Source organism: Aegilops tauschii, chromosome 2, assembly GCF_002575655.3.
Source record: "Aegilops tauschii subsp. strangulata cultivar AL8/78 chromosome 2, Aet v6.0, whole genome shotgun sequence".
Classification (NCBI taxonomy): Eukaryota; Viridiplantae; Streptophyta; class Magnoliopsida; order Poales; family Poaceae; genus Aegilops; species Aegilops tauschii.
The window spans coordinates 26,328,325-26,341,807 of NC_053036.3; the positions used below are offsets into that span (position 1 = coordinate 26,328,325).

Sequence of the window (13,483 nt, forward strand, 5' to 3'; positions counted from 1 at the left end):
TGAACGTCGTTTTTTCTCCTTGTCCGGCAACTTGAATAGATAGAAGCTAGATATCGATGCCTCGTCGAACAGCCACTCGTATTGTGAGAGGTCGCTATTTTTTACCGTCATAATGCATACGTCTCTCTCTTGTCATGACCATGCATGTCTAACTGGCACGAGTGGCTGCACCAAGTTGCTTTACATACGATGGCTCAACCATTCAATATTCATCTGTTTTTATTGATAGGGAAAGTACTGGCTGCACCCACTCTCGGTGCATCCACGGTGCACCCACGCAAGAAAACATAGCAAAATATTTCAAAAAAATTCTGAAACTTTGTGGAAATGATCATCAACAAATGTTACGGAGGCTTGCAAAGTTTGATAGTCAAATAACATTCAAGGAGCTCTCTACAAAAAAGACAAAATTACAAAATGTAAGTGCACTTGTAATTTTGTCACGTACGATATCCCAGTTAATAGGCTATGTGCATCACTCATGCAAATGCTGAGGCTTTTCAGACTTTTCGAAAAAGGTTGGATCATACACTACCACAGAATTGTTTACAAGTGGTGGGCCCAGAACGCCTACTAATGGCATGTCACTGCTGATGATTATTCCTAGTGAATGGGACACGTGGCGCGCCATCTACGTGTGTGTGTGCGCGCGCGCGCGCGTGTGTGTTCTGGTCTTGACTGCCAACGTCACCACCCAGCACTAAATATCATCGGTGGTGTCATTTTAGTGGTGTTGGGTGTTCATGCCACCAATACCCTTATTGCCACGCCACCACTACCCTTTTCTGCACTAGTGTAACAACTAGTTTCCAACCCACCACCCGACCTCCATACACCCACCGGCAAAAAAAAGGGTGAACAATGACAACTCAACCAACACCCGTGTTGAGAAGGCGGCACCTAGAAGGCACTTAGACGATAGGCAATGACCAAAAACCTCTCCTAAGGAATCATCAGAAGTCTATAATGGGCAAGCAATAAACTTTTAACTTCATCGAGAAATCATGCCTATAACTCTAATAGTCAAAATTGATTGTCTGAAATCAGCGTAGGTGGCTAGGATTCCTCCAAGAATTTCTAATTGGGTGTGAACTCTAATATTTACTTGACAAATAAATTAACTGAAAGAAAAGGGTAAAACTATGTCCATCATAGCTTCCTACAGGACTTGTTTAGGCTCGCTCTGCTTTATGGTTTAAAAGTTATAAAAAATATATAATAAATAGTGGAGCATCTCTCTAATGTAATAAGATGATCCAACAGAGGGATTGTGAAAATATGCGTTTATGTGTCCTCGGCAAAAAAAAAACTGGCATTTCAACTCACAACGAGATAAATATATATTGAACTACTTGTTTTTTTGTCCAGGACACATAAAGTTCTATTTTTGCAATCGCTTCATTGGATCATGTTATATTACAAATGTGTTGTTTCAGTATTTTTTTAGAATTTGTGGAAACTTTTATACTGTTGAAAACCGTAACTAGTTCTGTGGCAAGCTATGATAGAAAATCCTACTCCGAAAGAAAAATATAAAATAAAAATGAATGAGAAACTAATTTATAAAATACAGACAGGGCCGGCTCTGATGTATGGCCAGAGTGGCGATGGCCCAGGGCCCAGGCATGGGGTCCCAAAATCTGGTATGCATGTATAGTATAGCCAAGGAAAAAATAGGTATGGAAAAAAATTACAGGAGAAAACGAGCAAGATGGGCTAGTCCCAATTGCCTTCACTGACTGATAGCCCTAGGTGAAGCATCGCCAGGCCATGCCGCTTTGTCTCTTCATCAATCTGAATATCTGATCGCTTCATCTCTTCGTCAAGACGTCAACCATAGCTTGGCCGCTCCGGATTCTGCACGCGGCAGCCTTCTGTTCTTGTTGACTCATGCCACTACATAGCATCCCATTATTCCCAAAGGGGCTTAGATAGCCACCCAGAAGGGTAGCGTAACTTGGAGAGTAGTCCCAACATTCCTAATTTGGTCAAAGTTTATCTTATTTCATAGCATTACATAATATTTCATTTGGTTATCTTTTTGTTTCGAAGTTTGTTACTCCCTCCGTCCCATATTGTTTGACGGTCAAACCGATGTATCAAAATACTCCCTCTGACTCATATTATTTGACGCTCAAACAGATGGTTCTAGACCTCATATTATTGGACGCTCAAAGGGATGTATCTAAACGTAGATACATCCCACGTACACTATAATGTTTCATTGTGTACCAGTAAAAGGGAGTGCACTCGTCAAGTTTTTACTAAGCTTTATGAGATTTTGTGTGCGTGTCTCAAGGTGTATCTTAATGCTTCGAAATATATGAAAATATTCTGAACGCACGAATCTCAACGCTTGGTCAACGTGCACTTTATAGTGGACGTGGTAGAAAAAAATCATTGTCTTCCCCAAGTGGCTCCCATTTCTTTTCCGTGCAAGCACACAAGTAACTATTGTCATGCTTGCGTGCAAGGTTCAGCTTTATCACTTTCAGAAATGCCCTCGGAAATCAACCAGCCAGGAGAGACATGTGGGAAATTCAAGTGAGTTAAAAATTACTCACTCCGTCCCATAATGTATTGTCAAAATATGTCTTACATCTTAGGATTGAGGGAGTACATACTTATACACAATTGATCTGGACAAGGTTCGAAACCTGAAACTCTTGCTTTCAACGTGTGAGCAAATGTCAGGTCTCAAAATAAACTTCCATAAAAGCGATTGAGAAGCCGTTGAGGCGGCGGCCGATTATGCCGACCTATTTGGTTGCGCACATGGCCAATTCCCGATTAAATATCTGGGAATACCGATTCATTACCGACGCCTCACCATTGTGGAGTGGAAGCATGTAGAGGAGCGTCTAGTGAAACGGTTGAGTAGTTGGAAAGGCAAACTACTCTCAATTGGAGGACGGTTGGTTTTGATTAACTCTGTCCTCATAAATATGGTTCTCGATATGCTTTCTTTCTTCCAACTCCCAAAAGAGGTCCTACAAAGACTGTGTTATTTTAGATCCAGATTCTTTTGGCAGGGAGACGGTGAAAAAAAAAATACAGGCTGGCCAAATGGAGCGTGGTTTGTAGGCCGAAAGACCAAGGAGGGCTCGGAAATCATGACTTGCAGGTCAAAAATGAGGCCCTACTCAGTAAATGGTTGTTCAAATTTCTTACTGTGGATGGTGTTTGGCAAACCATGCTGCGCAACAAGTATCTAGGTCAAAAGACGGTGTCCCTGGCATTTTGGAAACCTGGCGATTCGCACTTTTGGGCTGGCCTAATGGAGGCAAAGAAACATCTCTTTCGCTTTGGGTTTTTCGCGATAAAGGATGGGTCGGAGATTCGTTTTTGGGAAGACATCTGGCTAGGCAATGCCAGTCTCCGAGAACAATATCCAGGCTAATACCACATTGTTCGCGATAAGAATAATACCATTGCGCAAGTGCTCAGTTCATCCCCGCCGAATATTTCGTTGAGGCGGGATTTGATTGGCTCCCGACTTGTGTCATGGCATAATCTTTTATCCCGACTGGATTCGATTAACCTGACACAAGGCCGGGATGTGTTTTGCTGGAACCTTACTACATCAGGGTCTTTCACTGTAGACTCTATGTATCGTGCGCTCACACATTCTGAGGTACCAGTGAGTAATGACAAGAAAATTTGGAAGTCCAAGATTCCATTAAAAGTGAAAATTTTCATGTGGTATCTTCGTAGGGAGGTTGTGTTATCAAAAGACAATCTCGCACGACAAAACTGGCAAGGGAGTAAGATGTGTTGTTTTCGTACTCATGACGAGACAATCAAACACCTCCTTTTCCAATGCAAGTTTGCACGTTCTACGTGGTCAGTCATCCAAATGGCGTCAAATTTTATCCACCCATAGGTGTTGCCAATATTTTTGGTCATTGGTTGGACGATATTTCAAATAGGTTCAAAACGCTAATAAGGGTGGGAGCGTATGCCTTAATTTGGTCGCTTTGACTATGTAGAAATGATTTGGTTTTAATGAAAAAAATGCTTCTCCTCTACAGGTTATTTTCTTGCTATGTATGTGGTCTATGTTACAACGACCAGAGGACCAACCGCTATTCAGGGCGGTGTGTATGCGATTGGAGCAGGTGGCTATGGAGGGTTTTTCCCCAACATGGGTGGCAACATAACCTTCGGATCGATCCAACACCTCCATCGACATTGGCATAGTGTCGGTCTATAGGGCTAAACGTTGCCGATTTGTCGGGTTTTTTTCATCATTTTTTGTCAGACCTTCATATGGGGCCGTGTGCATCCTAATTATGCAGAGGCCGGGTGTTACTCATAATGCGTTGTACCCGCTTGATGCTACATTTTGAGATAATAAAATCGCCCTTTATCAAAAAAAATACAGAAGCTGATCGATGCTTATCTAGTACTCATTCCTGACCTTTCCGGAACAAGACTTGAATAGCATATATATATATATATATATATATATATATATATATATATATATATATATATATATATATATATATATATATATATATATATACATATATATATACATATACATATATATATATAACTACAATTATATAGCCGGCCGATGAAATGAACGTGCTAGCTTAATTAGTCATGGTTATAATTAATTACAGTTTACACCAACTTTTAAACACACCTAGCTAGAGAGTTCAAACCAATCATCCGTACCAAAAAGTCGAGTTCAAAGAATTGAAAAAATACTGCCACCCTTAAAATACGTTATTAGCATATGCTAGTGTGAAGTTAGCAGACATTGTATATTAATTTAGAGGTAATTACACCACTGGTGCTTGCACTTGCAATGAATGTGCACTTTAGTGTCTGAACTTGCAAAATACATCGAACTGGTTCCATAACTTGGCATGGACGTGCAAATACGGTTCACATCTCATATGTATATATCCACCATGCTGATGTGGCAGCCAAAATGGCATTGGGCCCGCTGTCAGCGACCAGATGGCAGTGAGGAGGGTGTGTGACCTGTTTATTTTCTTTTAAAAAACACCCTAAAATTATATTTTTTTTCTTACAAATAGGAGAGGAACAACACAAATTTGTAAAAAACTGGTAGGGTCGGGGGGGGGGGGGGGGGGTCCAAATCTGTGACCTATCGCTCGCATGAGGCGTGGCTAACCAGTAGAGCTAATCACATTTATACACATGTAAATGTTTGAATACTTTATATACTATAAGGTTGATCGACATAAACAAAGTAATTTATTCCACCAAAAATAATATTGGGCCAATTATTCGAACATGTACCCTAAGGCTATATAGCGGCCCCACATATGAATATAACCCAAGAAACATAATGTTACATAAGATAAATTTATCTTTATAACATAATTTGCTCGTTCGGGTAAAACAAACCACACGGCGGCCCATTTTCAACGTGTTCATTTTTTCCATTTAGAAATTTCCAAAAACATGTAAATTATAATCGTGTGTTATGAAAAATACATTTGAAAACTTGTATAATTTCATAAAATATCTACACATAAGAAAAATAATCTTTACAAAAATAATTTTATAATTCTAAAGTGCTCTCATTTTTAATAAAATGTTAAAGTAATTTTTAGCAATTTTCGTATATTTAAATAAATTCTCGTATTTGTTTCAAATTTTCCATGTTTTTAATAAAATAATCATGTAGTACATAAAAGTGTTCATGCTTTAATAAAATTGTGTTGTTTTAAAAATCTTATATAGTTTGTGTGTTCTAGCACTACAGGAATCAGCTACTTTGCCGTCTACCGCGGACGGCAAAAGGCTCCGGCAAAGTAGGCTACGGTAAAGAGCTTCTTTGCCGTCTGCTTTCAAACAGCGGACGGCAAAGACATTTGCCGTCAGCTTTCCTAGGCAAGCAGACGACAAAGAAAGTTGACAGCAAAGGATAGACGTTAGCCACGTTAGGTGTCTAATGGGAGGCTTTGCCGTCTGCCGGCTGCCACCTCTTTGCCGTCTGCCACAGACGGCAAACCGCGCCATCCTTTGCCATCTGCCACAGACTCTTTCTTTGCCGTCAGCCAAAAACATTACACATGGCAAATAATTTTTTTATTTAAAAAAACGAACAGATAGTCCAAGTGCAGAGGCCACGAGGAACGAACTGAGGACGAACACCACAGTATCCATCAACACTGCTGTTTCAAGAATCAACAACGAATGAACGGATTTCACAGGACAAAACTATCCATCATATAGCTTGCACACGAACGGATTACACTGCGTTAACAAGACGAACAGATTACACACGAACGGATTACACTGCGTTATAGTACAGGTGTTTGATCTGGACGAACGCGCCTCCCTGCAACCATCCCTGTGCCATGCTCGCTGGAGCAGCAACAACCAGCAGCCGCGCCCCTCTGCCTTCTCCTTCCTTTCTCCATGGACAGGAGCACACCGACACCACCATGGACACCCGAGGAGCTCAAGCCGTCCGCCGCCGCACCGGAGCTCGCCACCCTCCTCCGAGCGCTAGATCCATTGGACCGCACCAACTCCTTCAGCGCCAAGCCCCATCGCCGGCAGAGAAGAGCAGCGGAGGTGGAGGCCCGCGGCATGCGGAGGCGGGCTGCAAAGGAGAGCAGCGAAGGTGAAGGCCCGCGGCTCGGCTGCTGGTGCTCGGAGGCGCTGGTGCTCAGAGGCGCTGAGAGAGGGAGGCAGAGAGCAGCGTAGGAGGAGGCGGTCGAGGCCGGGCGGCTTGCGGAGGAGGCCGGCGGCGAGCGGGGGCGGGCGAAGCAGGGCGGCGCGCGGAGGCGGGCTCCGGTGGCGTGGCAGAGGCGGACGGCGTGCGATGGGGGACGAGGCGCGGAGGTCGGCAGGGACGACGGGGGATGAGGCAGGGGCCGGCGAGGTGTTGGCTGGGGCCGTGGGTCGAGGTGGTGGCGGGCGCCGGCCGGCCGGCCTCCTCGATTTGGATCGAGAGGTAGAGAAATGAGAGAGAGAGAGACGTGCGGTGGGGGTGGGGATAAGGGAGAGAGAAGACAGGGCTTGGGGCTGGGCGCGTGGGTGCTGCCCTGGGGGCGCGTGCGTCGTGGGTGGCTGGGGTGTGTGTCCGACGGATGGTGGAGATGTGCGTCTGAGATCTTGCCAAGTCATCGACCTGCGTGATCGATCTGTGTGCTGTGTTTCCTCTTTGCTGTCTGCCAAAAAAACACAGACGGCAAAGAGCTCACTTTGCCATCTGCCAAAAATAACGTTATCTCTTTGCCGTCCGCCCCCCTTTGTCGTCCACTTTTTTGCTCTTTGCAGTCTGTTAGCAGACGGCAAAGAGGGGGCCGTTAGGTTTTTTCTATGCAGCTCGTTAGTGGGGCCCATCTCTCTCTTTGCCGTCCGCCAGCTGACAGCAAAGAACTGGCTGATGGCAAAGACCTTCTTTGCCATCAGCCAGTTCTTAGCCGTCCGTTTTATGTAAGCGGATGGCAAAGACCTTCTTTGCCGTCAGTCAGCAGACGGCAAAGAATTGGCAGACGGCAAATAAGCTAATTCCAGTAGTGTAGTGCGCCCTCAGATTGCAGATCGTTACATGAAAAATATTTGATTCATATAATTTGTGACAATTTATAAATATTTTAAATTGTATGATTATGTTTTAAAATAACACTTGGATTATTTTTAAAATGACACGTAAATTTTCAAATTCTTTTGAAATTGTATCCAAGGTTGCTAGCATTTGGTCGGATGTTTGAATCACAGACCCGGCACTATTTTTTTCTAGAATAAACTTCTTTAATTTATGTTGTTCCGCCTAGTGTATATAAAGGGTGTCAATCCCTCCAAACATCAAGTGTTTGGTAGTCGATTGGCTAGCCACACATGCATCGTAACAGCAGTACCCATGTTTAAACTCCCTACATGCAAGTTGTACTTATTATTCTACAAATGTCTGCTGTTTCTCTTCGAGGTCCTATTTGTAAGGAAAATAATAATTTCAGGGGCTTCCTGAAAAACTAGGCCACACGCCCACTTTCCTGCCATCCAGTCACTGACAGCGGGCCGCATGCCATGTTGGAACGCCTCGTCGGCGTCATGGATGTATACATATGAGATTTGAACCGTATTTGCATGTACATGCCAAGTTATAGAACCAATTTTATGTATTTTTCAAGTTCAGACACTAAAGTGAATATCCATGGCAAGTTCAAGCACCATCGGTCTATTTACCTAGTTTGGACACGTACTGGACTTCGGAATCGTCCGCATTGGACTAATTTGCCTATATAACTGCAAGTTGAACATTCCTTAGGACACAAGCACCCCCTAATCAAGCATAGTACGTACTTACAATGGCATCTTCTTCTCCTTCTTCTGGGTCATCCACGGCGAACCAGATAATTCCACCAATCAACAACGATGACAGTGAGATAGGAGCTGCCGGCACGGCATCGCCAATGCCTACCATGAACAAGGTCATGTCGAGCGTCGCGAACCTTGCGCAGCTCATGCCCACGGGCACGGTGCTGACTTACCAGGCGTTGGCCCCGTCCTTCACCAACTACGGCAAGTGCGAGACCTCCAACCAGTGGCTCACCACGGCGCTGGTTGCTGTCCTCGCCTCCGCCTGCCTCTTCTTCTCCTTCACCGACAGCGTCGTGGGTCGCCGCGACGGGAAGCTATATTACGGCTTCGCCACATTGCGTGGCTTCAACGTGTTCAACTTGTCCAGCGAGGAGGAGAAGCAGGAGTGGAATGATCTCAACCAATTCCGGAGGCTCCGTGTTCAGCCGCTGGACTTCATGCATGCCTTCTTCACGGCGGTGGTTTTCCTCACAATGGCGTTCAGCGACGTGGGGCTGCAAAACTGCTTCTTCCCGGATGGAAGCAGGAACACACAGCAGCTGCTCAAGAACCTGCCACTGGGAATGGCGTTTCTGTTCAGCTTTGTGTTCATCATCTTCCCCACCAAAAGGAAGGGCATCGGATTCAATGACACGACTCCTCGCCAGAAACTGGTCCATCCCTTGAACAAAGTTTGATACCAAGAATTTGAAGAACAAAAGATCAGTGAAAGCGTACATAGTTGCCACCCATATTAGACTAAGTGTTCATAAATTTTATGCTGCCATGTAATATGATAGGGTGGATGTTTCTATCGTTTGTTTTTGTTCGGGTAGGGTTTCCTATCAACTTTTTCTCTCCATAGTGTGTGTGTGCGTGTCGATTGCAGACATACACGATGTTGGTTTCTTATATTCTCTTCCGGTATCATCATGAGTGTTCAACTTCCAGTATCTTGTTTGTTGTAATCAGACAATTTAGTTCTATTATGTCATAGTAGTGAAAACGGGAGTAGACCAGTTCAAAAAAAAAAATGAATTAATAGAAAATAATGGAATGTGTGATAAATGTTGCTTGACTGCATATTATATCACCAGAGGAACACATGAAGTTTTCCAAGTATATATATTGTATGTTATAGTTTCCTATAAACAAAGAGTTTTTCTGCCAAAAGAAATCAATTGTACAAGTCCGTAGTAAGCATCCCAACCACCTAGGACAATCACAACAATCCATTCACTTTGTTTGCTTTAAGATAGATGTTTTTATTTTACAAAAATGTCATGAACTAAATCCAGTTTGCCTCAAGAGTTCTCTCCTATTTTGCGACACAACACCTCTTTCTTACCCCTCTTCATCATACCCCCACTTCATTTACAATTATTAACGTAATTGTATAAACTAATTAGTACATAAATGTATAAACTAATTAGTACATAAATTTACGACAAGTATTTAAATTAATTTGGACAAACATCTAAATATGGATAACTACACAAAAATAATAATGGTATATGCAAATACATGCATGTTTCGCTCGTGTAAAACAACAAAATTGAATATGTGTATTTCTAGTACATATGTAACAACCAACCTCCAACCTCTGATTGGATGGTTGGGAGAATGGATGTACCCCAACCCACCAGGAGCGAACTCCAGATTTGCCGCTGTGGTTTCTTATAAATGTGGATGTACCCCAACGTTGAGCTTGGCGACTCCAATCTGACAGACGTTGTGTGAGTGCGTGCAAGTGATGGTATGGTGTGAGTGCATCTGTGTTGTACTTGGTGCTTCTAGAAAAATTATATCCTTGTTGTCCCAAGTTCCACGGTTCCAAAATTTTCACAGACCTGTGGTTCCTCACGGGAAATACACTTTGGAACCTGGTTGTATATACGCCCTATATGGGGATTTTTTAAAATTAAACAAGAAGTCAAAATTGTTTAGAAGTTTTTCTAGAATAAACTTGACTTTCTTTTGCACTAGCATATAAATTTTCACGAAAAAAACCATGTTGACCTCAGCGCAAAAAAGACGAAATTTATTTGCTATTATAGGTCACTATTTACACTATTTTAGCCAAAAAATGTCTTTTTAAAAAAGAAGTCAAAGGGGGTTTTTCTTTTTGTGGAATTTTTCTCACAAGTACAATGAAAGGTCATGTTTATTTCAAAAATATCTTTAAATTTTTGGACTTTTTGTTGAATTACTAAATTTTCTCACAAGAACGCCCAGGAACCAAACGTTCGGCGTCCGGTTCCTCACTTCCAAAATGCATGGCCTCTTTTGTTCTGTTATGCTTTGAGCAGTAATAACTTTATTCGTATAAATTTTATGTGCAATGTAATTTGGAACGCGGTAGATCTAAGGAGGAAATTAACTTGAGTAAAAAGTGGCGTACTTGCGTACAAGCGCCGTTGACTAGCATATATTACCAATTAAATTCACGTGATGGCTGCTAACTACACAGGTCATACGAGTTGGTTATAAGTTGATTAACCATTAATCAAAACTAGCTAGAGAGTTGAAGTCCAGGTACATGCACTCATGTAGAGCCCTTCAGCATGCAGCAATACCAAGTAAGACTAATCAACGCGCCAACCTAGCTAATTTGGACATTGGAATCATTCCCATAGGATTTCTGTGTCTATATAAACAGCTACTTGTCGATCAGCATGGAGTACGTATTCCTACTTTCCTAGCTAGCACAGTAAGTACAATGGCCTCTTCTTCTTCGTTGTCGTCCACGGCGATCCAGATACATCCACTCACCAACGAGGACGACAATGAGATAACAGCTGCCCGCACAGCACCGCCAATGACTACCAAGGGGCCTGCACCGGCCACGGTCATGTCGAGCGTCGCGAACCTGGCGCAGCTCCTGCCGACAGGCACGGTGCTCGCCTACCAGGCACTGTCCCCGTCCTTCACCAACCACGGCAAGTGCGAGAGCTCCAACCAGTGGCTCAGTGGGACGCTGGTCGCTGTCCTTGCCTCCGCGTGCCTCTTCTTCTCCTTCACCGATAGCATCGTCGGTCGCCGTGATGGAAAGCTATATTATGGCTTTGCCACGCTGCGCGGCTTCAACGTGTTCAACTTCTCCAGCGAGGAGGAGAGGCAGGAGTGGCACGATCTTGATCAGTTCCGGAGGCTCCGCCTCCGGCCGCTGGACTTCATACACGCCTTCTTCGCGGCTGTGGTTTTCCTCACGGTGGCGTTCAGCGACGTTGGGCTGCAGAACTGCTTCTTCCCGGACGCCAACAGGAACACCGAAGAGCTGCTCAAGAATCTGCCAATGGGCATGGCGTTTCTGTCCAGCTTTGTGTTCATCATGTTCCCCACCAAGAGGAAGAGCATTGAATTCTCTGACAATGCTCCTCCCCAGAAGGTCGTCCATCCCTTAAATTGATTTAAGTTTGATTACCCATCATTCAAAGTTTCTACGCATGTTTATGAATCCTTGAGGAAATTGATTGAAAAGAATTTAATCCTTCAGGAAATTCTTACTCAATCGGATTTGACGACACCACTCCTCACAGGAGTAGAAGGTGCTTGAGTGTATCTTAATCGGAGAAAATCATGTACTTTGTGAAGTATACATGTTCAGTGTTTGCCATGGTTGCCTTGTAAACAAAGAAATATTTTATGTCAAAAGCAAGTGTAAAATTATGTAGGTGCCGTGCGTCCCTTTTTTGCTTTAAGATCAATGTTCTTATTTATTCTTTTTGAGTGGAAATAATACAAGGACTAAACTCATAAAGTAATGTTTGTATCCACATCACCTCTGCCATGGAATTGGCTATATACCTGCATTTTACTTCTGTGCTAGACCTCGAGAGAGTGGCATGTTTGAGTGACATGCATCACACGTTTAATTAATTTGTAACTCGCAAAATAAGTGTGTTTATTGTTCCTAACGTCTTGCTTAATCATGGTTAATGAAGAATGTGCTAGGCTGTCATGTCAACGCACCCAAGATGGGTTAATTGCACCAAATGCGCCCTTGTTGCTCGAACGGAAAGAGGTGGACACGTTTGATAGACGCTAAGGCGCAATGTAATTTATTTATTTTTACAACGGAAGCACAATACTATTCGTGTGTATCTCACGCTGTGCAATGCCAAATCTCTGTGTTGCATAGCAGATGTGCATTTCACTGCTCAGGGTCACGATGCCGTGCTAGTGTTTACAGGCATGGTGGTGTCTGACCGTTGCCGTTGCCGTGTAATCCAATATATCCAAGTAGTTGATCCACACTAACTATAGTTCTCTCAACATGCAACTATGTCAATTCAGGATGTTAAAAAGGAATAAAGGCCTCGTTCTCTTTCTTCCCGCGGAAGAAAGAGGACCCTTTGGCTAGGGTTTTTCGTGCCTCCCGCCGGTCCCTCATTCTCTTTAATTCTTTGAAGGACCGAGATCTTTGGCATATCAAATATTGGCGGCAAAGAAAATATTCGTCTGGATCTTATAACAGAAATATTCACGTACCTATGCAGTTTACGAATCTATGAGGTGATTGTATTTATAGAAAATTAAAAGCCATAACCTTGGAAAAATTGTTAATTTTGGGGGGCTGGAACTTAGTCTATAATGTTCGTTAAGAGAAGTGAAACTTACAGGACACATGTATTGTCGTGTACCCTTAGAAGAAATACGTTAACAAAGCTATTAAATATATCTAAAGCGAATATTTAAAATATGGATCAATATATGAAAAACAAAATAGATGTACTCACATATTCATGTCAAAAGTTATTTGGGTTGTCAAAAAATAGTTAGAAACTCACCAATGTCGTGGCGGCGGCACAACCCCACGGGCTCCGAGTCGGAGGTAAACACTGACATGAGTCATGGCCCGTCCGCTATCGTAGAGTGGCGAGCCCGCCGTGCGAGGCAAAGGGAGCGGGAGGTCGCGCGGAGGCGGACTCGCACGCCGCGGCAGAGCCACTACGCGTGCCTGGCACCCCCGGTGCTGCAACCGCGTCGTGGTGGAGGTGTTGAGCTTCGACCATGAGGGGTCCATCGTGGACCTCACATCGACGCCATGGGCTCCGACAAGGAAGAGGCGGACATGGGAAACGGCGGCGCCTCGAGTCCCATGAGCCAGTCCGTGTCTCATGTCCTACTCTACCTTATCAGCGGCTGGACCTTCACTTCATGGGTCTCTCGCGACTGAACC

General features: G+C 43.7%; 2 protein-coding genes across 2 annotated transcripts; both read left to right on the forward strand.

Moving 5' to 3' along the window:
* Nucleotides 1–8,309: 8,309 nt before the first annotated feature.
* On the forward strand, nt 8,310–8,999 carry LOC109783724 (protein DMP10-like). The gene has a single exon (XM_020342324.1). The coding sequence runs from the start codon at nt 8,310–8,312 to the stop codon at nt 8,997–8,999; it is 690 nt and encodes a 229-aa protein (XP_020197913.1).
* Nucleotides 9,000–11,020: 2,021 nt separating this feature from the next.
* On the forward strand, nt 11,021–11,908 carry LOC109783731 (protein DMP10). The gene has a single exon (XM_020342336.4). It carries the CDS (start codon nt 11,021–11,023, stop codon nt 11,708–11,710), a length of 690 nt encoding a protein of 229 aa, XP_020197925.1. The 3' UTR covers nt 11,711–11,908.
* Nucleotides 11,909–13,483: the final 1,575 nt, after the last annotated feature.